Source organism: Palaemon carinicauda, chromosome 19, assembly GCF_036898095.1.
Source record: "Palaemon carinicauda isolate YSFRI2023 chromosome 19, ASM3689809v2, whole genome shotgun sequence".
Taxonomy (NCBI): Eukaryota; Metazoa; Arthropoda; class Malacostraca; order Decapoda; family Palaemonidae; genus Palaemon; species Palaemon carinicauda.
This window is the reverse complement of record NC_090743.1, coordinates 109,304,698-109,331,779: the sequence shown is the minus strand read 5'-3', so window position 1 is coordinate 109,331,779 and position 27,082 is coordinate 109,304,698. Positions and strand designations below refer to the sequence as shown.

At 45.8% G+C, this 27,082-nt stretch overlaps 1 protein-coding gene across 1 annotated transcript in view; it reads right to left on the bottom strand.

Annotated features, from left to right (window-relative positions):
- The window catches only part of LOC137658720 (TBC domain-containing protein kinase-like protein), a 129,881-nt gene that overhangs the window by 73,067 nt on the left and 29,732 nt on the right, over positions 1–27,082 (bottom strand). Inside the window, exons 6-9 of the mRNA XM_068393717.1 lie at positions 26,956–27,061; positions 26,504–26,698; positions 26,167–26,279; positions 4,612–4,752 (exon numbers count right to left, since the gene is read on the bottom strand). Coding sequence (XP_068249818.1) covers positions 4,612–4,752; positions 26,167–26,279; positions 26,504–26,698; positions 26,956–27,061 — 555 coding nt within the window. The remainder of the gene's footprint in view (positions 1–4,611; positions 4,753–26,166; positions 26,280–26,503; positions 26,699–26,955; positions 27,062–27,082) is intronic.

Sequence of the window (27,082 nt, the reverse complement as noted above, 5' to 3'; positions counted from 1 at the left end):
TTGGAGATGTACGCCAAGGCCGTGGTGTTGTCCGAGTTTACTTCCACCACTTTGCCTCGAAGGAGATACTCGAAGCTTTTCAAGGCCAGATGAACTGCCAACAGCTCCTTGCAGTTGATATGCATGCTCCTCTGACTCGAGTTCCACAGACCTGAGCATTCCCGACCGTCCAGTGTCGCGCCCCAGCCCAAGTCCGATGCGTCCGAGAAGAGAACGTGGTTGGGAGTCTGAACAGCCAGGGGAAGACCCTCTCTTAGGTTGATATTGTCCTTCCACCAAGTTAGACAAGACTTTATCTTTCCGGAAATCGGGATCGAGACCGCCTCTAGCGTCTTGTCCTTTTTCCAGTGAAAAGCCAGATGGTATTGAAGAGGACGGAGGTGTAGTCTTCCTAGTGATACAAATTGTTCCAGGGATGACAGCGTCCCTACCAGACTCATCCACAGCCTGACTGAGCAGCGTTCCTTCTTCAGCATCTTCTGGATGGATGGCAGGGCTTGATCTATTCTGGGGGCCGACGGAAAAGCCCGAAAAGCTAGACTGTGAATCTTCATCCCTAAATACAGAATAGTTTGGGATGGGACCAGCTGCGACTTTTCCAAATTGACTAGGAGTCCCAATTCCTTGGTCAGATCTAGAGTCCACTTGAGATCCTTCAGACAGCGACGACTGGAAGAGGCTCTGAGAAGCCAGTCGTCCAAATAAAGGGAGGCTCGGATGTCCGATAAGTGGAGGAATTTGGCCACATTCCTCATCAGCCTCGTAAACACGAGAGGAGCTGTGCTTAGGCCAAAGCACAGGGCCCGAAACTGGTAGACCACATCTTCGAAGACGAATCTCAGAAAAGGTTGGGAGTCTGAGTGAATGGGGATGTGGAAGTAGGCGTCCCTTAGGTCTAGCGAGACCATCCAGTCTTCCCTTCTGACCGCTGCTAAGACTGACTTTGTGGTCTCCATGGAGAACTTCGTCTTTGTGACAAAGACATTCAGAGCACTGACGTCTAGCACCGGTCTCCAACCTCCTGTCTTCTTTGAAACTAGGAAGAGACGGTTGTAAAATCCCGGTGATCGAAGGTCCGAGACTTTGACCACCGCTCCCTTCTCTAGCAAAAGAGACACTTCCAGTTTCAGAGCTTGTCTCTTTTCTTCCTCTCTGTACCTGGGAGAGAGATCGATGGGGGACGTTGCTAGAGGGGGTTTGCGTACAAAAGGGATTTTGTACCCCTCTCTGAGTAACTTCACAGATTGTGAATCTGCGCCTCTCTTCTCCCAGGCTTGCCAGAAGTTCTTGAGTCTGGCTCCCACTGCTGTCTGAAGTTGCGGGCAGTCAGACTCTGCCCTTGGAGGACTTGGGTCCTTTCCTCTTCCCTCGTTTCCCTTCGGCACGAGCACCTCCTCTGCTGGAGGCTCTGCCACGAAAGGGCGGAATAAAGCGAGACGCTGGAGTGTCTATCCTCGGTCTAGCAGACAATGTAGGCAAAGGGGGAGCTTTGCGAGCTGAGGACGCAACTAGATCGTGGGTGTCCTTCTGAACTAACGAAGTGGCAATTTCCTTTACCAAGACTTCAGGAAACAGGCACTTGGAAAGGGGAGCAAAGAGAAGTTCAGATCTCTGGCATGGCGTAACTCCAGCAGACAGGAACGAACAGAGAGACTCTCGCTTCTTCAGGACTCCGGACGTGAATGAGGCAGCTAGCTCATTGGACCCATCACGGACGGCCTTGTCCATGCAGGACATAATGAGCAAAGAAATATCCTTATCTACAGAAGAGATTTTCCTGCTCAGGGCTCCTAAGCACCAGTCTAAAAAGTTAAAGACTTCGAAAGCCCTAAATATCCCTTTAAGAAGGTGGTCCAGGTCCGATGGTGACCAACAAATCTTCGAGCGTCTCATGGCAAGGCGGCGGGGAGAGTCTACAAGACTTGAGAAGTCGCCCTGGGCAGAGGCAGGAACTCCCAAGCCGAGAACTTCTCCCGTGGCATACCAGACGCTCGATCTAGAAGAGAGTTTAGATGGGGCAAAGGCAAATGCTGTCTTCCCTAAACTCTTCTTAGACTCTAATCAGTCTCCTAACAGCCGCAAAGCTCTCTTGGATGAGCGTGAGAGAACGAGTTTAGTAAAGGCAGGTGCGGTAGCAGGCATGCCTAATACAAACTCCGACGGCAGAGAACGAGGAGCCACAGAAATAAAATGGTCAGGAAACAACTCCTTGAATACAGCCATGACTTTTCTAAAGTCCAATGATGGTTGAGTTGCCTTAGGCTCGTCCAGTTCTGACGGTTGGTCATCTTGTTGTTCAGCAACGTCCTCATCAGATAGTTCCTCATCCGAAAACTGATGAGGAAACGGCAACGGAGTGGGCAACGTCTGGCTCGCTGAGTCCGGTCGCACTGGTGCATGCGTGACGGAGCCGGACGCAACGTCATGGAACTGCTGCACAGTCTGTGAACTGTCAACAACCATGGGTGCGCGAGGACGCACAGCGTCCACCCGAGACTGTCTAGACCATCTGGGTTGTGCAGTCAACACCATACCGGGTTGCGGAGGTTGACGCACCGCGTCAAAACAAGTCACCTCTGATGGTTGTTGAACGTCCTGAACGTCAACAACCACCTCCGAGCGTCGCTTAACGTCAACGTGTGGCTGGCAACCCACACTGGGTCGCATCGGTGGAGGAACCACCTCAACTGGTAGACGCGAGAAGGTTACCTCAGCGTCAACAGGACGCACAACAGACCGTTTGGAAGGTTGTTGGCCAGAAGGTTCAGCAGCAACCTTCTCCGCATTAAAGTCCTCCATCAAGGACGCAAGCTTGGACTGCATGTCTTGCAGCAAAGCCCATTTAGGGTCTACGGGAGCAGGTGCGGCAACAGACGGGGTTAGCGACTGAGGCGGTACCACTTTGCCTCTCTTAGGCGGTGAGCAGTCATCAGATGACAGCAACGAGTCCGAACTGACCCAGTGGCTACAACCGGGACGTTGGACTTGTCCTGAAGGGACCGACTTACGTTTTAAAGGTCGTGAGACCTTGGTCCAAAGTTTCTTACGAGAAACACCTTCGGACGACGAGGTAAAAACGGGCTCTCTCGTCTTACGTAGGTAGGGGCGATCTTGGGGAGATACGCCTGATACCATGGAGGGAACGTCTGTTCGCTGATCAAGGCCTCTCGAACCCATGCGTCGTACGACATTGCTTCTCCCCTGGGCTTGGGAGCCTGCAAGAGGTCCCGGACTAGGAGGACGACAGGCACGAACAGACGAATTTTCAAGCGCAACACTGTTCACAACACTTTCACTAGGCACTTTATCACTTCCCGCGGCACTTTGGCACTTTAGCTCCTTAACATCCGCCATGAGTTGATTGCGGTCACTTGCAAGGGACTCAACTCTCTCCCCCAAGGCATGGATAGCACGCATCATGTCAGCCATCGATGGTTCCTGAGTGCTAGGCGGGGGGTTAGGAACAACCACTACAGGGGAAGGAATAGGTTGAGGGGCATGAGGAGAGGAAAAATCTATCGACCTAGAAGAACTTCTCCTTACTCTATCTCTCTCTAGCCTGCGTGTGTACTTCTCAAATTCGATAAAATTGAATTCCGAAAGGCCCACGTATTCCTCACACCGATCTTCCAATTGACAGGTTTTACCCCGACAATTGAAACAAACAGTGTGAGGGTCGAGAGAAGCCTTTGGAAGACGCCTAGAACAGTCCCTAGCATTGCATTTTCTAAACTTGGGAACTTGTGAAAGGTCAGCCATTTTGAATTGGTCAAGGGAAAATTCCAAAAAACGATCTAAGTCATCAACAATGAATCCGATACAAAAAAGAGTTCAAGGATTTATTTGAAGAAAAACCCTGCACAGCGAAAGCTCAAAACCAAAATAAAGTACTTCACCAAAGATGATGGGAAAAACTCCAGGTTTCAACAGCGAGTAAAGTACGTCTTGTCGACACGTCGACAGAGAAGAAATTGAGTCTTTGTTTACATTGAGTATGGTATCTGGCCGACAGTTGGCGCTGATGGGCACACCCGCAACCTGTATAGCGATCGCTGGCGAGTTTTTTTACAGTTTTTTGTCTGTCGAGCAACAGAGTTGCAGCTATATATATTCACCGGCTAAGTTAAATATTTAAAAGTTCATAGTTAAAATGCACCTGAAATTGAGCAAAAAAGTAGAAAAAGATTTAATAAAGCCCAATTAACTTTTTTTAAAACAAGATTTTCATAGAATTTGAAAATGTCTGCTAAAACTAGTGATCAGCTGACAAAACTGTCAAAGTCAAACTGAGGGATGCTCCATCTGTTGGGTGGCTGGGACCTACCCACCAACCACCAGGTAACTAATATTTACCTTGTTAAAAGTTTAACAGCCATTCCAGGCTTGCTGAAATCATGCTCCTATCAAAGGTTGGTAATTTGTATTACATAAACAGTAGGAACAAATGCAACTTTGAAGAATAGCATATGAAATTTATATAAGCCAGAATAACAAAGCATTTATCCAAATGTAAAACTAATATCTTTAACCAAACAATCTCATCCAATTATATACTGTATTGATCTTATTGAATGTTTCATTCTTTGTACATATTCTTCACACTTCTTTTACCTTGGTAAGGATAGGATAGCAGGCTTGGTTCGAATGAGCTTCTGTTTCTTCAGTTCCTGTTCTACATTACCACCTGCAAGTTGCCATAAGTGGTAAATTTCTCTCATACTCCTCTCACACAGTTGTTCTCTGCCATCTAACCTGTAATAATAAAACATCAAGATCCTTCAAGCTTCAGAGTCATAATTAGAATAACTAAATTCATTCTTTAAATATTTACATGGTAATCTCTCTCTTTCACTCCCCTGTGATGCCCAGCAGATCTGATGGCTGGCACCAGTAAGTGAATGTACCACAAGTCCACAAACTCCCTAGAACTTAGTCTTCTCGGATTGCATGAATACAGCAAACTTAGTAAATAGCCTAAGAGCCTTAGCTCCCTCTTATTGTAGAAGCCAATCCTTAACCTGCACACTATAGTCCATTTCTTTCAGCAAGTCATATTTGCACCGACTCGCAGCGGTGCCCTTTTAGCTCGGAAAAGTTTCCTGATCGCTGATTGGTTGGACAAGATAATTCTAACCAATCAGCAACCAGGAAACTTTTCCGAGCTAAAAGGGCACCGTTGCGAGTCGGTGCAAATATGACTCGCTAAAAGAAATGGACTATACCTTATACTGCCATCTAAATCCACTAGCCTACCCTTCTCCCCTTATTCTTTTATCTGCTTTGAGATTTAGAATGTTTAAACACTAGTTACCAAAATCAAGTAAACCCAACATGAAATCTAACCAAATGGGTCAAATAGTAACTTCCCATTTTATTCTGTAAATTACCTATTTATAAATTCAAAAACATGTTCCGTTTGAAGTCTTGATTACAGAACTACTGTACCTCTGTTTATGAGTAATTCAGAATACGAACAAATCGCTATACGAGCATGACAACTCAGGTCGATTTACGAGCATTGCACCAGTGTGCGAGCAAGAATTTCCCACTGTGCATTTTTTGTGGCACAAGAACTAGCACAAAATCTGTCAAACATTGTCCATAAAATACCTTAAATCTCTTAATCTCTGTGACTGAGACTCATTAAAACACTGTTAATTTGTGGTTACTTCAAACTCTACATACTTTTTTATTTCATAACATTATTCTCCTTCTAAAACTATTCGAAAGATAATTCTATACACAAAAAGAGGTAATTGTAAATTCTATCAGCATTTCAATTTTTACTATGCACTATAATTGTTCAGTGGCTATTTTCCTCTTGGTAAGAATAGAAGAGACTCGTTAGCTATTGTGAGCAGCTCTTCTAGGAGGATACTCCAAAATAAAACCACTGTTCTCTAGTCTTGGGTAGTGCCATAGCCTCTGTATCATGGTCTTCCACTGTCTTGGATTAGAGTTCTCTTGCTTGAGGGTACACTCAGGCACACTATTCTATCTTGTTTCTCTTCCTCTTGTTATTTTGAAGTTTTTATAGTTTATATATGAAAGATTTATTTTAAAGTTATTAATGTCAAATTCTTTTGTAGTTTATTTCCTTTCCTCACTGGGCTATTTTCCCTATTGGAGCCCTTGAACTTATAGCATCCTGCTTTTCCAACTAGGGTTGTAGCTTAGCAAGTAATAATAATAATAATAATAATAATAATAATAATAATAATAATAATAATAATAATAATATACAGTACTTTTATCAATATGTTAATTTTAATAGTCACTATTTTTTGTATGTAATTTCTTGTGTTGCTAATAGTAAATGTACACAATGTAGGCTATAAAATTCCATTTTCATGTTTGAAAGACAAAAATCAGTTAATGTTAGAAAAAAGTTGTATCGTTTATCTTCCCCCAAAATGTCATATTTTCATAAATTGTGCTTCAAAGTTTTTTTTGTACAGATTTATTGAATATACTTTAGTATGTATATACCGGTAAGTATGGGTTTTTATCTGTAATTTTACTTCACCAATGGGGAATATAAGGGCATAATCATCATATTTCATGGTTATTTACTAACAAGTGATGAGTCCCTTCCCTCAAATCAAGAAATGTTCCTCCTTGCACACAAATGCAGTACCATGTAAGCTTTATGTACCCAAATACCATGCATGAGCAAGACTGGCTAACATAATAAACTCTTGTCTGTTTCTTCATCTGGGCAAATCTTATGCTTTTGGTCAATAAAGTTCTTATCTCTGAAACCTTATGCATCTTTTAGCATAATCATTACGTAAAAATTGTAAATATAGTATATAAATGAGCAAGCAAAGAAATAAGCAAAACATCCCTTAGAGATGTGCAGCAAATGTTTATTAAGAAATATTGTGTAGTATATAAGGAAATGGATAATTTATTCTTCATAAAATCAAAGAAAATGGCATAATTATATGGCATACTAGACTAGAGCTTTCCCTGGAATATATGAAGAAAAAGTGAAAATACATACAGTACCTAAGTCAGAGAAAGGTTGCCTACGAGACCCAACATACATGAGTATATATATAAAAATACTTTTTAGCAATAAACAAACAAATTATTTTCATTAAAATAACCTATTTGAAACATCCAAAAATGCAATAATCTGAATTTCCAAAATTCTAAGCCAGAGGTTGTCAGTCTCCTTAATTCTGAGTTCACCAAGTCTGAGAGAAATTAAGTGACCTCTTGTCAAACAATTACTTTCCCTAGTGCCAAGTAACCTGAGGGGATTATGAGTGCCAAATTGACTGTTCTATATAGTGTAGTTGTTATTTAAAGTTAATATAGTATAAATCACAATTATGAATCTCAATGCATATCAGGTTTTAATAGTCCCAAGTCCACAATGTTGATATATTCAATGAGACGGACCATAACTGCATATAGGTAGCACACTCATAAATTCAAAATACCGTGCTAAGCGGTATATACCGTGCTAGGCAGTATATTACTGTGCTAGGTGGTATATCCTTAGCAGTCCATGTTTGCCAATGGTTATATCAGGGGATGAGCAACCTGGTGAAGTAACAAGAACTTTGAGTGTGGAGGAAATGCCCCCCTAAATCTCGAAGAAGTCACTGGTAGCAGGGTGATGGATTAGGTTTAAGGTGATTGACAAGCTGTCTTTTCGGCTTATACCCTCGGTGCCTGGCAGATGATCTTTCTAGAATTAGTATGGACCGGCAGGGGTCACTTGCCTTAGTTAGATAGGCACTGCCCATCACAAGGAACTGACTATCCTTTGATGAATCTAGCCAATGAATCCTCTATGGATATAGTCAGTCTACGGAAAGCGAAAATGACAGAATGGCCCCCAGTCCGGGCGTAGAGGGGTGCTAAGAATATCTCGGTTTATAAATACTAAAGAAAAATTGAAAAATGTTATTTTCCTTAGTAAAATAAATTTTTTAATATACTTACCCGATGATCATATAGCTGCAACTCTGTTGCTCGACAGAAAAAACCTACGGGCGGAATACGCCAGCGATCGCTATACAGGTGGGGGTGTACATCAACAGCGCCATCTGTCAAAGGTACTCAAGTACTCGATGTCAACAAAGAACCAATTTTCTCCTCTGTCCACTGGGTCTCTATTGGGGAGGAAGGGTGGGTCCTTTAATTTATGATCATCGGGTAAGTATATTCAAAAATTTATTTTACTAAGGAAAATAACATTTTTCAACATTAAACTTACCCGATGATCATATAGCTGATTCACACCCAGGGGGGTGGGTAGACACCAGCATTACATGTTGACATTATTATGAGCTAAGTATTCCGTATTTCATTTTAGCAGTTATTCAAAATAACAAGCATAAAATAAATAAGTACCTGGTAAGGAAGACGACTTGAACAATTACTCTGCCTTTTTAAGTACGTCTTCCTTACTGAGCCTCGCGATCCTCATAGGATGCTGAGCGACTCCTAGGAGCTGAAGTATGAAGGGTTGCAACCCATACTAAAGGTCCTCATCAAAACCTCTAATCTAGGCGCTTCTCAAGAAATGATTTTGACCACCCGCCAAATCAAGTAGGATGCGAAAGGCTTCTTAGCCTTCCGGACAACCCAAAAATATTTCAAGAGAAAGATTAAAAAGGTTCTGGAATTAGGGAATTGTAGTGGTGGAGCCCCCACCACTACTGCACTCGTTGCTACGAATGGTCCCAGAGTGTAGCAGTTCTCGTAAAGAGACTGGACATTCTTAAGATAAAAGACGCAAACACTGATTTGCTTTTCCAATAGGTTGCGTCGAATATACTTTGCAGAGATCTATTTTGTTCAAAGGCCACGGAAGTTGTGACAGCTCTAACTTCGTGTGTCCTTACCTTCAGCCAAGCTTGGTCTTCCTCATTCAGAAGGGAATGAGCTTCTCGTATTAACAGTCTGATAAAATAGGATAAAGAATTCTCTGACATAGGCAAAGATGGATTCTTAACTGAACACCATAAAGCTTCAGACGGGCCTCGTAAAGGTTTTTAAAATAGAACTTAAGAGCTCTTACAGGACATAATACTCTTTCTAGTTCATTTCCAACCATACGATAAGTTTGGAATATCGAACGAAATTGGTCAAGGCCGAGAAGGCAGCTCGTGTTTGGCTAGAAAACCAAGTTGTAGAACATGTAGCCGTTTCGGATGAGAATCCGATGTTCCTGTTGAAGGCATGAATCTCACTGACTCTTTTAGCTGTGGTTAAGCATATCAGGAAAAGAGTCTTAAAGGTGAGATCTTTCAGGGAGGCTGATTGAAGTGGTTCGAACCTGTCTGACATAAGGAATCTTAGAACCACATCTAAATTCCAACCAGGTGTAACCAAACGACGCTCCTTCGTGGTCTCAAAAGACTTAAGGAGGTCCTGTAGATCTTTATTGTTGGAAAGATCTAAGCCTCTGTGACGGAAGACTGATGCCAACATGCTTCTGTAACCCTTGATAGTGGGAGCTGAAAGAGATCGTTCTTTCCTCAGATAAAAGAGGAAGTCAGCTATTTGAGTTACAGAGGTACTGGTCGAGGATACGGATACTGACTTGCACCAGTTTCGGAAGATTTCCCACTTCGATTGGTAGACTCTAAGGGTGGATGTTCTCCTTGCTCTAGCAATCGCTCTGGTTGCCTCCTTCGAAAAATCTCTAGTTCTCAGGAGTCTTTCGATATTCTGAAGGCAGTCAGACGAAGAGCGTGGAGGCCTTGGAGTACCTTCTTTACGCATGGCAGACGTAGCAGGTCCACCCTTAGGGGAAGTGTTCTGGGAACGTCTACTAGCCATCGAAGTACCTCGGTGAGTTATTCTCTCGCGGGCCAGAGGGAAGCAACTAGCGTCAACTTTGTCCCTTCGTGAGAGGCGAACTTCTGCAGTACCTTGTTGACAATCTAGAACGGAGGGAATGCATATAGATCTAGATGTGACCAATCTAGTAGAAAGGCATCTATATGAACTACTGCTGGGTCCGGGATAGGTGAGCAAAGTATTGGGAGCTTCTAGGTCATCGAGGTTGCGAAGAGATCTATGGTTGGCTGGCCCCAGGTGGCCCAAAGTCTCTTGCATACATCCTTGTGGAGGGTCCAATATGTTGGAATTATTTGTCCCTTCCTACTGAGACAATCTGCTATGACATTCAAGTTGCCTTGGATGAACCTCGTTACTAGTGAAAAGTCTAGACCTGTTGAACAGGAGAGGAGGTCTCTTGCGAACTCGTACCATGTCAGAGAGTAGGTCCCTCCTTGCTAGGAGATGTACGTCAAATCAGGGTGTTGACCGTGTTCACCTCCACCACTTTGCCTTGAAGGAGAGACCTGAAGCTTTCCAGGTCAGACGTACTGCCAGAAGCTTCTTGCAGTTGAAATGCATTGTCCTTTGACTCGAGTTCCATAATCCCGAGCATTCCCTACCGCCTAATGTCGCTCCCCAGCCTACGTCCGATGCGTCCGAGAAGAGAACGTGGTTGGGAGTCTGAACAGTCAGGGGAAGACCCTTTCAAAGGTTGATAAAGTCCTTTCACCAAGTCAGACCAGACTTTATCTATCCGGAAACCGGGATCGAGACCGCTTCTAGCGTCTAGTCCTTTTCCAGTGAAAAGCTAGATGATACAGAAGAGGACGGAGGTGTAGTCTTCCAAGTGACACAAATTGAACCACGGATGACAGTGTCCTAACCAGACTCATCCACAGCCTGACAGGGCAGTGTTCCTTCTTCAGCATCTTCTGGATGGATAGCAGGGCTGGGGGTTGATCGTCTTGTTCAGCAATGTCCTCATCAGAGGGTTCCTCATCCGAAACTGATGAGGAAACGGCAACGGAGTGGGCAACGTCTGACTCGCTGAATCTGGTCGCACTGGTGGATGCGTGACGGAGCCGGACACAAGATCATGGTACTGCTGCACAGTCTGTGAACTGTCAACCATGGGGACGCGAGGAAGAACAGCGTCAACCCGAAACTGTGTAGACTGTCTGGGTTGTGCAGTCAACCCCCTACAGGGTTGCTGAGGTTGCCGCACTGCGTCACAACAAGTCATCTCTGCTGGTTGTTGAACGTCTTCCTAGTGACACACTGAACGTCCACAACCACCTCCGAGAGTCGCTTAACGTCAACGTGCGACTGGCAACCCATCCTGGGTCGCACCGGTGGAGGAACCATCTCAACTGGCGGACGTGAGTAGGATACCTCATCGTCAACAGGGCGTACAACCAACCGGTAGGAAGGTTGTTGGCTAGAAGGTTCTTCTCCGTAAAAAATCCTCTAACAAGGACACAAGCTTGGACTGCATGTCTTGCAACAAAGCCCATTAGGGTCTATGGGAGCAGGTGTGGCAACAGACGGGGTTAGCGACTGAAGCGGAACCATTTACCATCCCTGGAAGCCTTGTTATGCTTTAATTAAAGTCCATAGGAGGTTAAGCAGCTTAAGGCTCCTCTCCAAATGACAGAGTCCTCAAAGGAATATCAGAAGGAGGGAGAACAGCACTTTCTCATCTACAGGAACCATGTCCGAGAAACGCTAGGTTATCTCAGTGAGGGTCTCACTGGTGCAAAAGCAGCAGACCAGAAGGCAACGTTATGTAACTGCTTGACAGTCTGTGAACTGTCAAAAACTGAACTGTCAACCACAACAGGTGCGTGAGGACATACAGCACTGGTGCATTAGCAGCAGACCAGAAGGCAACGTTATGTAACTGCCTGACAGTCTGTGAACTGTCAAAAAACTGAACTGTCAACCACAACAGGTGCGTGAGGACATACAGCACTGGTGCATTAGTAGCAGACCAGAGGGCAACGTCATGTAACTGCTTGACAGTCTGTGAGCTGGCAACAACCAAAGCTGTGTGGGGAAGCCTCAACTCCTGACTGACTAGTCTGCTGCGGGCGAGTGGCGGTAACCACAGTGGGTTGCGGAGGCTGACACACCGTGTCAAAACACGGCAGCTTGTGGTAGCTCACGCACGGCAACGGAGTGCTCCGTGTGTCTGTGGGAGTCAGCATGCGTCTGGCAGGGTCGACTGCGCATGGGTGGAGGAGCTCTCATAACAAGAGTGTGGGAGCAGGCAGCCATGCTGGGCGCACAACCGTGGCAGGTTGTAGGCAAACGGGTGCATCGTCAACCTTCTCCGCAGTCGGAGTGTGGGAGCAGGCAACAACCAAAGCGGAGTGGTGGTGCGTGGTGGGGACTGCCGTGGGTTGCGGAAACTAACGCATCGCGTCAAAACACGGCAGCTTGACTCCACCTTCCCACTGCTGATGCGGTAGCTCACGCATGTTAACGGAGGGAGCCGCACGTCGGCTAACGTTAACATGCGTCTGGCAGGGTCGATTGCGCATCGGAGGTGGAGCTCTCCGCTGCCGGAGTGTGGGAGCAGGCAGCCTCAGCGTGAGCTGGGCGCACAACAGTGGCAGGTTGTAGGCTAACGAGAGCAGTGTCAACCTTCTCCGCACGAAACTCCTGCATAACCGCAGCTAACTGAGTCTGCATAGACTGCAGTAAAGACCACTGAGGGTCTACAAAAAAAGCGGCAACAGACGGAGCTACTGTCCGTCGTGACTGAGGGTCTAAAACAGCTGGTGAGGCAACAGACGGAGTTACTGCCTGTTGCGGAACCACCTTGCCTCTCTTGGGAGGTGTGCAGTCGTCGGATGACTGCAGCGAGTCCGAACTGACCCAGTGGCTACACCTAGGCCGTTGGACTTGCGCGGAAGGGACCGACTTGCACTTAAAAGCTGCAAGATTTGGTCCATGGTTTCTTACGAGAAACCTCTTCCGCAGACGAGGAATAAATGGGCTCTCTCGTCTTTGTGTGGGTGGGGCAATCTCACGTCGGCAAACGTGTGTAGATACGCCCGAAACCACGGAGGGAAAAACGTCTGTTCGTCGATCAAGGCCTGTGGAACCCATAAGTCGTTCGACATTACTTCTCCCCTGGGCTTGGGAGCTTGTAAGAGGTCCCGGACTAGGTGAACAACTGGCACGAACAGACGAACCCTCGGACGCAACACTGTAACACTTTGCGCATATCACTTTATCACTTTTGATTTTCTGTTTGCACTTATTTCACTGAAATCGAAACTTTAACTGATTTCTACCTGAAACACGCAATCCTATCCTTCATTAAAAGGTAGTAATTGCGAAAACAGTTTTACAATGCAACAGAAAAACATAAATAAAGATAAAGAATTCAGTGGCTGGAAAAGAGACTAAACACTAGAACAAATAAACTACGTTTACAATCTCTCACCGCATAAAGCCTGGGAACAAGAATAAAACCCTAGAAACGTTTTACCTTCTTCCCCTACAGCGACTAGGGAGAAGAGTAAAAAACGAGAACGTTACCCGCTTGAACGAAACGTTTATTCTCCTCTCTCTCCCTCCGTCTCTATCTCTCTCTCTCTTCTCTCTTGATTTAGCACCTGAGAGAAGAGCTCAATTATATATCGTTAAAACATATTATTTGCTAAAGGAAAAAACTGAAAGGTTTCCCAAATAAAAAGTTCCTTTATTTAGAATTTAAACCATTTAAGCTAAGAAAGAATGAACGAAACGCTAGAATCGGTTTACTCTTACTGCAAAGTGAAACCGTGATACACTCTCTCTCTATCGTAACGATAGAGCGCAAGTTGAACGTTCTGAACGTCAACAACTGCGGAGACTAAAGACTAAACGTTAGTTCATCTTTGAAAACAGTACGAGACTATCAAAGAAATTGTTCCATAAAACATTAAAATTAAAAAAGTATTAAATTCTTTAAAGGTTAAATACGATATAACGGGCTCAATGTTAATTAACTTCGGTTCCAAGTTAGGACCGCCTACTATTAGGAAAGGTCGCATATAAACAAACATAAAAATTTATTTTTTATAAGTTTATAATAATTGGAAAGTTAACCGAAGAGGCCTAAAAAGGCGGAGAGATATAAAATAAATGGATCTATAACGTGTTAAGCAAAATTACCAAAAACCTAAACACACTTCCGTCTAAGGGAAGGGTCGGCCATTTAAAAGTGAAAGAGAGTCCATACTCTCTTCGTCACCATAATTAAATCTATCGAAAACGAATTCAAGTTTTGAAATGAAGATAAAACCCCTGCATAGCGAAAGCTCAAAACTGGAATAGTGTACTTCACCAAATCGTTGTGAAAACAAATCCAGTTAGGGACGGCGTATTTAGTAGGTCCTGCCATTGGCACGACAGAGGAAAAATTGGTTCTTTGTTGACATCGAGTACTTGAGTACCTTTGACAGATGGCGCTGTTGATGTACACCCCCACCTGTATAGCGATCGCTGGCGTATTCCGCCCGTAGGTTTTTTCTGTCGAGCAACAGAGTTGCAGCTATATGATCATCGGGTAAGTTTAATATTGAAAATTGGTAATTGGAATGTTAGAACCATGAATCAGATTGGAAAGTTATAGCAAGTGGAGAATGAATTTATGAAGTACAATTTGGATATCTTGGCCCTAGGTGAAACAAGATGTAAGGGGATTGGTAAGGAATCTTAGACCAACGCAATATATATATATCTATTCCGGAAGAACTGATGGAGTTGGAGGAGAAGGGGTTGGAATGATAAAGACACCAAGAGCTTAAAAGGCATTAACTGAGTGGAGAGCTGTAAATAGCAGATTCTTAATAGCAAAGTTTAAATCAAAGCAGTGCAATCTGAGCATAATAGTGTGCTATGCACCAAAAAAGGATGCCCCTGAAGAAATGAAAGATGAATACTATTAAGACCTGCCGAGTGTAATAGATGAGATCCCAGAAAGATATGAAAATTGTGATTGCTAACTTCAATGCTAAAGTTGGAAAGATTAATCAAGGCATGAAAAATGTGATGGGTGTTGAGGGACTAGGCAAAGCTGCAAATGAAAATGGAGTCCATTTTATAAGTTTTAGTTCAGCAAAAAATCTTGTTATTAGAGGTACACTTTTTCCAGCACAAGGACATCCACAAATATACATGGACTTCACCATGTGGCAATTACAAAAATCAAATAGATCACATTGCCATAAATAAAGAGAGAAGGACTTAAGAAATGTGAGAAGCTATAGAGGTGCAGATATTGGTAGTGATCACCAGCTCCTCATTGCCACACTGAAATTAAAACTGAAAGCACCCAACAGAAATGTAGATAGAATACCTAGGTTTGATACAACTAAGCTTCTAGAAGATGAGCTCAGAGAAACATTTGCAATTGAATGTAGGAATCGATTTGCAGCCTTAGAGACTTTAAGAGAAGAGGAGAAGATAATTAATGAAAAATGATGTGATATTAAAAACATATATCAGTCAGTTGGTAGTGGAGTTTTAGATGTAGTTACAAGGAGAAAGCCATGGATATCAAATGATACTTGGGATACTATAAAAGGGAGACAAAGACAGAAATTGATTGTCGAATGTTTCACAGGAAGTAATGAAAATTACAAGGTAGAGCATGCTCAGTATTCCAGTAATGATAGTGAAGTGGAAAGAAAAGCCAGGAATGACTGGAGAGAATATTTAGACAGTATAGCATATGAGGCTGACAAAGCTATGAATTCAGAGAGTGGCTATGGTGTATGAATTGCTCATAGAATTAATGAAATCACTACTGGGGCAAAGGAGAAAAAGCGTATACCCATCAAACAGAGAGATAGATCTGTTATAAAAACCGAGGATGAAGAAAGGCAACGTTGGATGGAACACTTTAGTGAGGTCATGAATAGGAGATATGAAGGGAATAATTTGATTGATATACCTGAAGCTGATGAAGATCTTGATGTGTCCATGAATGAATTCATTGTGTTTGAAGTTGAAGCTATTCTTAAAAAACTAAAGAGATGGAAAGCCCCAGGATACGATGGAATAACTGCTGATATGATATTGGCTGAAAATTAAGGGACTCCCAGAATACTTACAAGATTATTTTGTAGAATGTGGCATGGAGAGGCAAAACCTGATGAATGGGAGCTAGGAGTGTTGGTGAAAATGGCAAACAAAAAGGAGATCTGACTGATTGCAATAATTACAGATGCATTACACTCATGTCAGTTGTCATGAAAATATATAGTCTGCTTATTCTAAAGAGGCTAGAGAGAAAGATTGATGAAAAGCTGAGAGATGAACATGCGAGATTTAGAAAAGGTAGAAGTTGTACTGATCAAATTTTCATTTTAAGACATGTTGTACAGCAATGTGTAGAATATAGGAATCCACTATTGATGACATTTGTGGACTATGAAAAGCCTTTGATAGTGTGCACAGACCAATTTTGTGGAGAGTCCTGCGTTATTAAAGAGTTCCTCATAAATATGTAAATTTTATTAAGTCTGTTCATGAGCACAGTAAGTGCAAAGTTACTGTTAGTGGAGTCCTATCAAATGTATTTCCAGTGAACAGTGGAGTACGCCAAGGGAATGTGTTGTCACCTATGTTATTCATCCTCCTCATGGATTTTGTAATGTATAGAACAGTTGGAGATGGTGGAGAAGGATTGGACTGGATTGGTAATAGGAAGTTAGCTGACTTGAGTATGCTGATGATGCTGTCCTTATCAGCAGAACACCACAGAATTTGCAATTTTTGCTTACCAGAATGCATGAAATATCACAAGTTTTGGCTCAAGATAAATAGAAAAAAGACAGAGATGAAGAGAACGGAATGTGCAATGGAAGATGAAATATCATCGGAAGGAGAAAGAATTAATGAGGTAGAATCATTTAAATATTTAGGAACTATGATATCTAATACAGGGTCTTTAGAATTGGAGTTTAATGAAAGATTGAAAAAAGCAAATCAGACAATAGCTAGGTTAAATAAAATCTGGAAAACAAATCACCTGAAATTACACACAAAAATCAGGCTACTGTATATATCAGTTTAGCGAGATCAGTGTTATTGTATGGACATGAGTCGTGGTATGACAATGAAACAATATCCAACAGATTTTGTAGATTTGAGAACAAAGCCCTCAGAAGAATATTGGGAGTTAAATGGCAGGATAGGATTAGAAATGAAACTATAAGAAAGGTTACTCAAGTGCCATATGTGGATGAGATCATAGTGAGGGTCAGATGGAGATGGTTTGGGCATGCTCTTCGCACCCCCCAAGAGAGATTAGTTCACCAGACTTTCAACTAGGCTCCTCAAGGCACTAGAAGAGTTGGAAGACCCAGACCTACATGGCTGAGGAATATGAAGCGTGAAGTAGGAGATGAAGAATGGAGAAGTATTGATTTGAAAGCTTAAGATAGAGACGACTGGCGAAATCTAACCGAGGCCCTTTGCGTCAATAAGCATAGGAGGAGGAGATGATAATGATGATGCAGTTCAGTAAAATGACAGCCAAACGCAGCCACTGAAGGATGATAAGATGACAGTTGTTTAAGAAAATATTACGGTTATCTGATTAGATAAGCAAAAGATCTTAATGCCTATACAAAATAGATAAAAATGTTCAGAGCATATGAGATGGTCAAAGAGTTTTATATTATTATCCAACAACCTCGTTGGATTACATTGGAATGAATATAATTATTATTATTATTATTATTATTATTACTGTGTCATTAATACCAGCTAAGCTACAATCCTAGTTGCAAAAGCAGGATGCTATAAGCACAAGGGCTCCAACAGGTAAAAAAAGCCCACTGAGGAAATGAAATAAAGAAATAAATAAAATACAAGAGAAGTAACGAACAATCAAGATATGACAAATTCGAAGATAATTTGTATTTTTCCTAACCATACAAACCTTAGCTATTTACAAAGGGTTATTACTTTTAGCGTAGCTGAAATGGCGAGCCATTAGAATTTAACGAGGGTGTATTACCCCCGCGCTAGTTAGCGGGGGGGTAGGGGAGTGGTAGCTAGCTACCCCTCCTCCCCCTCACACACAGGTGAATACTCACTTTCACTTAGAGGTAGGACTTGTCTTGGGGGACAGGGCTGGCGGGCAAATATGTGTAAATAGCTAAGGTTTGTATGGTTAGGAAAAATACAAATTATCTTCGAATTTGTCATTTGCTCCGTAACCGAAATACAAACCACGCTATTTACAAAGGGTGACTTATCCCTTAGGAAGGGTGGAAAGTCCCCAGCCATACTGGCTTTGGCTTTACCCGGGGACTCAGAATCCGAGTGAGTCGCACTCGAGAAAAGGAGTCCCTGCACCTCACAAGTTCCTTGCACCGCAAGGAACCATGTGGCCTACGTAAGCTTGTGTGTGAAGGAAGAAGTGTGACCCGTCTTAGGCAGTTGACCTGGAGTTCCAGAAGGAACTCTGGGTTAAGACGTTCCCAATACCACCTCGTCAGGGTATGGGGGACGCGACAGTATTGACTCAATACTCGGAACACAAGGAAGCATGGTTTACCTGCAGAGGTTCGAGGTCAGCTATGCAGAGACCAGGATGCTGCTTCCCCGTAGAGGGGATGATGAAGAAAGAAGTAAGGGCCAGACATACTTCTTTCGTTCATGCAGACTAAAACCTGATAACAATGCCCTCAACCTTCTGCTACCTGTCCAAAAAGGAGCCTGAGGTTAGACCAGCTGTTGTGTAGCCACCACAGAGCGATAGAAAACGTATCGAGACTCCTGTGGGTCACGCCCTGCAGGAAGCGGGCTGCGAAGGTCATCAGACGCTTCCAGACTCCAGCTTGTAGCACCTGCGTCACAGAGTAGTATTACTCGAAGGCGAGGGACGTTGCGATGTATTTAACATCGTGCTGTAGGGCGACGTGACGGGGGAGGGTCTGAAGACAGGTCGAGATGAATGTCCTTGAGTCCGGGCTGAAGAGGTATACTGGTGACTCTCCCCCCATGTCCTCCTTGTGTTCCCAAATCGGCTGCAACTGAGGCCAAACTGCAGCTGTTCCCAGCGCTAACCTCTCGATTCCTGTACTGGCAAGAAAGAGAAGGTCTTGGGACATCAGACACAGAATGGAGACTCCAAATCTTGAATGAATCGGACCGAAGGGTCGGGACCCTCAGATTCTGAGTCTAGCCAACAACTCAGGAGCGAGCCTGAATGTTGCCTTCCCCTCTTCCTTAGAAAGGGGGGGAGTAGTAAGAGACCAAGAAGATTGCTTACACACTGGCCGTGGCCAGAGTGAGCAGAAGACCCAGGGCGGAATACAATCCGAGGCCTGTCGTAAAAGGGTCTTGAGAAGATCTCTTAAAGGACTAAAAGTCCGAGCCATGCTCCAAGTTGGAGGTCTTCCTCCGACTAGGGCAGGGACGATCGTAGCTTCGCATGAGCGAGGATAGATCCAGCGGGCAGGAAAAAGTTATTCCTTTAAGCCTGAAGGTCAGGGAAAGGCTGAGCGACAGGCTTCATTGCCAAGAGCAGAAAGGAGTTTCCTCCCGCCGAAAGGCAATAAGACCGTTATTGCTGGAGAAGAGGCCTCACGGGAAGAGGTATATCTCCCACGGCACCAACCACCTTAGACTCTTCACTTTGCCTGGGAGACCCCTGTGGATGACTATCGCAGATGACGCGACCTCCGTACCGCGACTGTAGCGGGTTGTCTCTTCTAGAGGAGGAAGCGTAGTGTCTCCAGGCATGAAGCCGAAGCGACGCCCCGGTTCGGGAGAGATGTCGCAGTGTGGTTGCTTGAGTAGTCTGCGCCGTGGGAGAAGCTCTCCCGGGAGTTCCGTCAGGGGAAGCAGAGGGTCCAGAAACCGTTCTGCACATAGTCCCAGTGGAGCTCTCCCATTGAAAGGTTGACAGACAACCTGGTTTTGTTGAGACCCATTGTCCGCAGACAAAAAGGAGGGAAGACGCAGGCGTCGAAGTTGTCCCACCATCACCGGAATGCATCTTGCCAGAGTCTCGGGGTCTGAGACTGGGGGGAAAACTAGCGGAAGCTTGAGGTTCCAAGCTGTCGCGATCAGGTCCCCCAGACCAGCACTTGCTGGTTACCCAAGGTCAAAGACCCCTAGGTACACTCTCTCTATGAGGCTCTGCTCGGATAGTCTGAGAGACACATTCCCCTGCCTGGAATGAGAGAGCCGATGGTGGAATTGAGAGAATCTCAATCATCCCGATATCTCTACTGCAAGATGTGAAGGTGTGAAAATGCGTCCCCTGCTGGTTAGCATGAAGTCGATGCTCAACAGGGGGACTTGGCAGGAGCGGTAGGATCTGAAGAGGGGCCAGACTAAGGCCCTTAAGCCTGCCTGAATGATGGAGAGGTATCCTTCAGGTCTTGACCATAGGCCTGGACCGGAACATGCCCCCCCCCCTTTCCTTTGACGAGTCCGAGAACCGCATCAAGAATGTGGGGAAAGGACGAGAATATCCACTACCATCAAGAGGCTCCATAGGTCAACACCCATTGCAGGTTTAATAGTTCCGCTGGTCCCATAGGGCCAGGGAGTCCGGTTAAACATTGCCTGAAGCCACCGGAACTTGGATCGCCCCACATGGAACTTATCCTGAGGCGACCGTTCGGACTATAAACGGGTCAATGAGGAAAGAAGAACTAGGAAACGTTCCAAGGTAGGGCTGAAAACTCTGCTTGACTGAGAACAGGTACTGCGACTCTCCTCAGTCTTGCCACGGTGAACCGAAAGGAAGGCTCGGAGGATGTGGTAACAGAATCTGGCGTCCCCAGGTGTTCACCCATCCAAGTACCGACGTTGCTTAACCTCGCTGGACGGACGAGAAGCGGGGTTTCCAACGTGGTAAGGCGGTTGACTCAATATCATGGCCAGATACTCCAGATGTTGAGGCAGAGGAAGAGAAGGCTCCAAGCAAAATACCATGAGCCCACACTCATGGTCAGCATTCGGAAGCTTTTCCCGGCGCTGAAGAAGGTCGAAACCCGAGCCTACCGGAGTTGACCAGCCCTCCAAACAGCAGAGGAGGCGGAAGTCTGCACCTGAGCGGCCAAGAGGAAGGCAGGGAGAGTTCTCTGGGGAAACAAACCTGCTATGCCACGGCGGGATAGCCACACTGCATCATAAGCAGGAATACTTGCAGTTTAGGCTGAATTCGACGAGCACCCTGGAAGATGGATGGAATGGAAACTGAAAGTACCCGTCCTTCCGATCCAGGGTTAAAGGAGTCCTGTCGCCTCGTTACCAGTCTGATCGATTCTGCTGGTCTACGCTGGCCGAAGTTTGTTCGACAAACTTGATCAGGGCTGAGAGGTCGACTATGGACATCCCCTCTCAGATCCTTCCTTACAAGAAAGGATCGACTGAGGGGGCCGGGGGTGAAGCCGTCGATGATCCTAAGGAAGACCTTCGCCTAAGGTATGGATCATTCTGCCCAACCGGGCAACTCTGCTGATGCTATGGCATAGAGGTTCAGAGACACTGAATTCGCTGACAGAGACGGCAGGCGCGATATCCTTGGCTACTCACAGAGATTGTGCGGGAATGGGCATCGGGAAGCTGTCATTCGGATGAGTAACCTTAAGCATCCTCCCAGCAAAAAAACCTGCAATCCTAGAGTTCGTGAACTCCTTTTAGGACTATGCCCCCCCGGGGGAGTCTCCCGTGCCATCTGTTCCTGACAGGAGGAAACTGCAATTGGACACCTTGTCCCAGTTGTCGTAGCCGATAACTTAGGCCGACGTGGTTGAAAGAAAAGGGAGCTGGAGCCCTGCAGAGTCTGGAAGAAAGCGCCTTGGAGGAGTGAAACCGGAAGTCGATTTACTCCGCACAGCAGATGTTTAAGTCTCTGTCCTTGGGCAAAGACAAAACTCTTCTCAAGGATGGAAGGGTGTCTGAGGTCGTTGACCTCCACAGATGAGACACCCGAAGGAAGCCTTCAGTCAGTGCGTCCAGATGGTACAACATCGAGCTTGTCCGCAAGTAGATACTTAACGACGAAAGGCCAAGGTGCCTGAGCTCGAGAGGAGGAAAGTACCCTTGATCTTCCTGTAGCTTCCTTGAACCAAACCTCGGGCCGTAACCGAGGAGGGAAAGAACCTGGTAAGCTCCCAGAGGAAGAGGTAAGCAGTCACCCCTTGTCCGATGGAGAAATCTTCAACGGAAAGCCCCCCCGCCAAAAATCCTTCCAGGGCGGGAGGAGAGAGTACTCGTGCAGGAGAGGGGACCCTCGAGACCGACCTCTTGGGAACCAACTTCGCCCTGGGGGAAGTCACCACGAAGTCCACTCCTCTCTTTCTCTTCAGCGTAGGAGAGACAGCCGCTGGTTTGTTACCCTGGCCGGTGAGTGCTGGTTTCATAAACCTCATTAACGCCCGTGCCAGCGGATCAAACCATGTCTGCTGCTCCAAGGACACAGAGTCCGAAATCCTCGCTAAGGTGAAAGGGATCGGGCGATCCTTTGGAGAGGACACGACGGTTCCTGCCTGAAAAGAAGGTGGGAAGAATGCTGTACTGACCTGTCTTCGTCCTGCACTACCAACCTGTGCTTGGATGGAGGTGATCCCGAGTGCCGCCTAGGAGCACGCGTCCCTGCTGCTACCACCGGCTGTGGAATTCGCCGCGAACTATGGTCGCGCGAGGGCGAACGGTCGCGCAAAGGCGAATGGTCGCGCGGGCGCACAGGCGAGTGGTCGCGCGGGCGCGCAGGCGAGCGGTCGCGAGGGCGCGCAGGCGAGCGATCGCGCGGGCGCGCAGGCGAGCGATCGCGCGGGCGAGCGATCGCGCGGGCGCGCAGGCGAGCGATCGCGCGGGCGCGCAGGTGAGCGATCGCGCGGGCGCGCAGGCGAATGGGCGTGACGGCGAGGGATCGTGCTGCCGCGTAGGTGAAGAAGATCGCTGGCGGTAAGCGATGGCGAGCAGCATGTGTAGGTGAATGATCGCGTGATAGGGTGCGATGGTGATCAGCATCCGCAAGAGGGCGAGCGTTCAGGGTTGTGCGATGAGGAGCAGCATGCGTAAGCGGGCAATCGTGCAGGGTTGTGCGATGGCGAGCAGCATGCGCAGGTGAATGATCGCGTGAAAGGGTGCGATGGTGATCAGCATCCGCAAGAGGGCGATCGTTCAGGGTGGTGCGATGAGGAGCAGCATGCGTAAGCGGGCAATCGTTCAGGGTTGTGCGATGGCGAGCAGCATGCGCAGGTGAATGATCGCGTGAAAGGGTGCGATGGTGATCAGCATCCGCAAGAGGGCGATCGTTCAGGGTTGTGCGATGAGGAGCAGCATGCGTAAGCGGGCAATCGTTCAGGGTTGTGCGATGGCGAGCAGCATCCGCAGTTGAGGGTCGCGCGATGGCGATCAGCATCCGCAGTTGAGGGTCGCGCGATGGCGATCAGCATCCGCAGTTGAGGGTCGCGCGATGGCGATCAGCATCCGCAGTTGAGGGTCGCGCGATGGCGATCAGCATCCGCAGTTGAGGGTCGCGCGATGGCGATCAGCATCCGCAGTTGAGGGTCGCGCGATGGCGATCAGCATCCGCAGTTGAGGGTCGCGCGATGGCGATCAGCATCCGCAGTTGAGGGTCGCGCGATGGCGATCAGCATCCGCAGTTGAGGGTCGCGCGATGGCGATCAGCATCCGCAGTTGAGGGTCGCGCGATGGCGATCAGCATCCGCAGTTGAGGGTCGCGCGATGGCGATCAGCATCTGCAGTTGAGGGTCGCGCGATGGCGATCAGCATCCGCAGTTGAGCTAGTAGCTGGCGAACCATATTCCTTCAGAAGTGTTGGAGAACGTTGGCGTGCCAGCTGTAACACACGTGGGCGATCCGGAGATCGCTGGCGAGCTGATGATCGCTGACGAGCTGACGATCGCTGGCGAGCTGATGATCGCTGACGAGCTGATGATCGCTGACGAGCTGATGATCGCTGACGAGCAGAAGGCTACGCGTGGAAGCCTGCGCAAAGAAGAAGAGTCCTTGACCCCGACCTGAACCGAAGTTCTAGATCGCGAGGGCGAACGTGGGCGCACAGGGCACGTAACAGGAACCGCAGGGAAGATCATCTTGAAAGCGCTGACGAACAGGAGAGCGCTGACGAACAGAAGGGCGCGCAGGGAAACCCTGACACGCAAGGGAAGAACCCCCGTGGGGGCAACCCTTTGCCCCGAAGGGATCGTTGTCCGCCGGGAGACTGATGTCCGTCGGAAGACCGCTGTCCGTCGGGAAGACCGTTGTCCGTCGGGAAGACCGTTGCCCGTCGGAAGACGAGATTAGACTGCTGTCCATCTGCACCAAGACGGAAGATCGAGAAAAAGAAGTTGTAGGCTGCAAACGGAGATTCAAAAAGGCGCCTCAAGCACCCTTATAGGGAGATGAGAGGCCCTTACGACGAGGCGGACGGAGGGCCTTACGGCGAGGGAGGCCAACAGCAACAGCAACAGAAGAAACCTCCGAAGAGGAGTCTCTATGAGTGTACTCTCTCGCGAACGAAAGAGAAACACTTCGTGGAAGAGACTGGTCAGCCAGTGACCTAAAAGGGGCAATCCTCCGAAGAGGAGCTCCTGCAGTTGCCCAGCCCCTTGAGCGAAACTGCAGGTGCGACCGCTCAGCACCAAGAGCATAGTCGCACGAAAAAAAGGCAAGAGAAGAACCCCCCAAAAGAGGAAAAGCTCAAGCCTGGACAGGAAAAAACTTCCCTCGGAAGGAAAGTTATCCGCCCAAGGAGGCAAGCCTCCTGACTGTTCTAAAATGAACTGGAGAGCTGTCCGTCGACACGGGAGTACTACCAGTAGGAGACACGCCCCTGACGACAATACAAGGGGGGAGGCAGCAACAGCCGAATCCCCAGGACTCAACCAGACAGCTCACACCGTTGCTATATTACAGAAACGAACTAGATCGGTAACTGTAAAAAAATAAAACAAATAATATTAGTACACATTCATTCCCCCGGGAAGGCTCCGAAGAGGAATCCCGAGGAAAAGGAACAAGAATTACACAACAGGCACGTGCCCTCACAACCACTTACACTCGCGGAAGGAGAGCTGTAACCAAAACAGAATTATAACAATTATAATTATGTAACTATGTAATTATGTAATTTAAAAATGAATGAACACTAAAGAAAAAAACGAAAACCCCGAAAGGACTCGTTCTACAAGCTGAAAAATTAACAACTACAATTAGATTCATAAACTAATTGAGACAAAATGTACGGCGTAGCAACCCCACCCACACGGGAAGGAAGCTACAAGGGCGTAGTAAAACATAGTAAAAGGGTGAACGACCTCAAGAGAGAGAGAGAGAGAGAAAGACCGAAGTCAAACTCGATCGCAACCCATAAAATTAGGCCGTGGTGGCCTAACTGCCGAGGCCTCCACGTAGATATCGTACACTACACACACACATCTGAAAAGGAAACTTACTTATTTCTATACTCAAATATATATACAAACATGAAAACATGTTTACATATATATTGAGTAAAAGAAAAGTAAGCGATTAAGTAAAGACAAAACAGACAATGGCTGCCAAGCGAGGACCAAGACAGAGACGTCTGTCACAGTCCGAGCCAAAAGTGAAAGTGAGTATTCACCTGTGTGTGAGGGGGAGGAGGGGTAGCTAGCTACCACTCCCCTACCCCCCCGCTAACTAGCGCGGGGGTAATACACCCTCGTTAAATTCTAATGGCTCGCCATTTCAGCTACGCTAAAAGTAATAACCCTTTGTAAATAGCGTGGTTTGTATTTCGGTTACGGAACAAAAATAATTTCAAGAACAGTAACAATATTAAAATAGATCTTTTATATATACAATAAAAACTTGAAAAAACAAGAGGATGAGAAATAAGATAGAATAATGTGCCAAAATTATCCACAAGCAAGAGAACTCTACCCCAAGACAGTGGAAGACCATGGTACAGAGGCTATGGCACTACCCAAGACTAAAGAACAATGGTTTGGAGTGTCCTTCTCCTAGAAGACCTGCTTACCATAGCTAGAGTCTTTTCTACCCTTACCAAGAGGAAAGTAGCCATTGAACACTTACAGTGCAAAGAATTATTTGGTAATCTGAGTGTTGTCAGGTGTATGAGGACAGAGGAGAATGTTGAAAGAATAGGCCACACAATTTGGTGTATGTGTAGACAAAGAAAAAATAATACGTAACCAGAGAAAGGGATTCAATGTAATACTGTCTGGCCAGTCAAAGGACCCCATAACTCTCTAGCGGTAGTATCTCAACAAATGCCTGATGCACTGTACTGTAAGGCCATGTACCCTACCTGTAAAATTTGTTCTAATCTACAATGACACAAAGAAAACCTCTGACCTTTTCCTAGGCTTAGTCTCCTCTGATACTGGGGAGGAATCTTGATCAGTTGGCATCAGAGGGTAATCAGGAAGCATATCGTTACCATTACCTGGAGGTAAACCAAGCTTTGCCTGCAAAAAATTCACACATTATTAAGACATATCCAACATTTCTGTAACACTTAACCCTATTTCAGCATAATAGGACAGTGTATAAAATTCAATTAAAGTCTCCATGGTAAGTAATGGAGTTAAAATATACTACAGAAGATTATGTTTGCAAAGAGAAACTATAATGATAATTATTCAAACTTTAAAACAATATCTGTAAATCAGAGATGCTACATATCACAAACCTTATATTGGGTGAAGTCCACTAAACAGAGGGATGGATCTATCACAGGAAAGTGGGGAGGAATTGGAACAAGTGATGCAGAGATAATGAATGGCTGGAATAAGCGATGAGAGAGGAGATTGCGAGGTAGCGGACGCTCTTCGGGATCCACAGTTAGGCACTTTTGCAAAAAATCCTTCATGTCTTCACTAAGCGACTGACAAAAAAATAGTAGTAATGTAAGGTTCTAATGCCTGCAACTATGAAATGCATTAAAAACATACACAGAAAAGTAAATGTCTGCTAAATTTCAATGTGCATTCTTGACATAATTCTACAAGAAAAAAAAAATGAAATTTACAGTTCTCTTAAGATTTAATTTCACATCATTTAACCTATGACTAACAATATGAAAATGTATATAAAAATCTTAACAATAATAAGGAAAAAGTATCTTGACTGTATTTTACTTACTTTGATCTTGTCTACAGCATCATGTTCTTCTGCTAGTTTTAAAAGTGGATTATCTGTCAAACTTAACTCAAACACTGCAGCTACTTGGTCTTCTACAGTTTCCTTACTGTAAAAATAATATCAATGT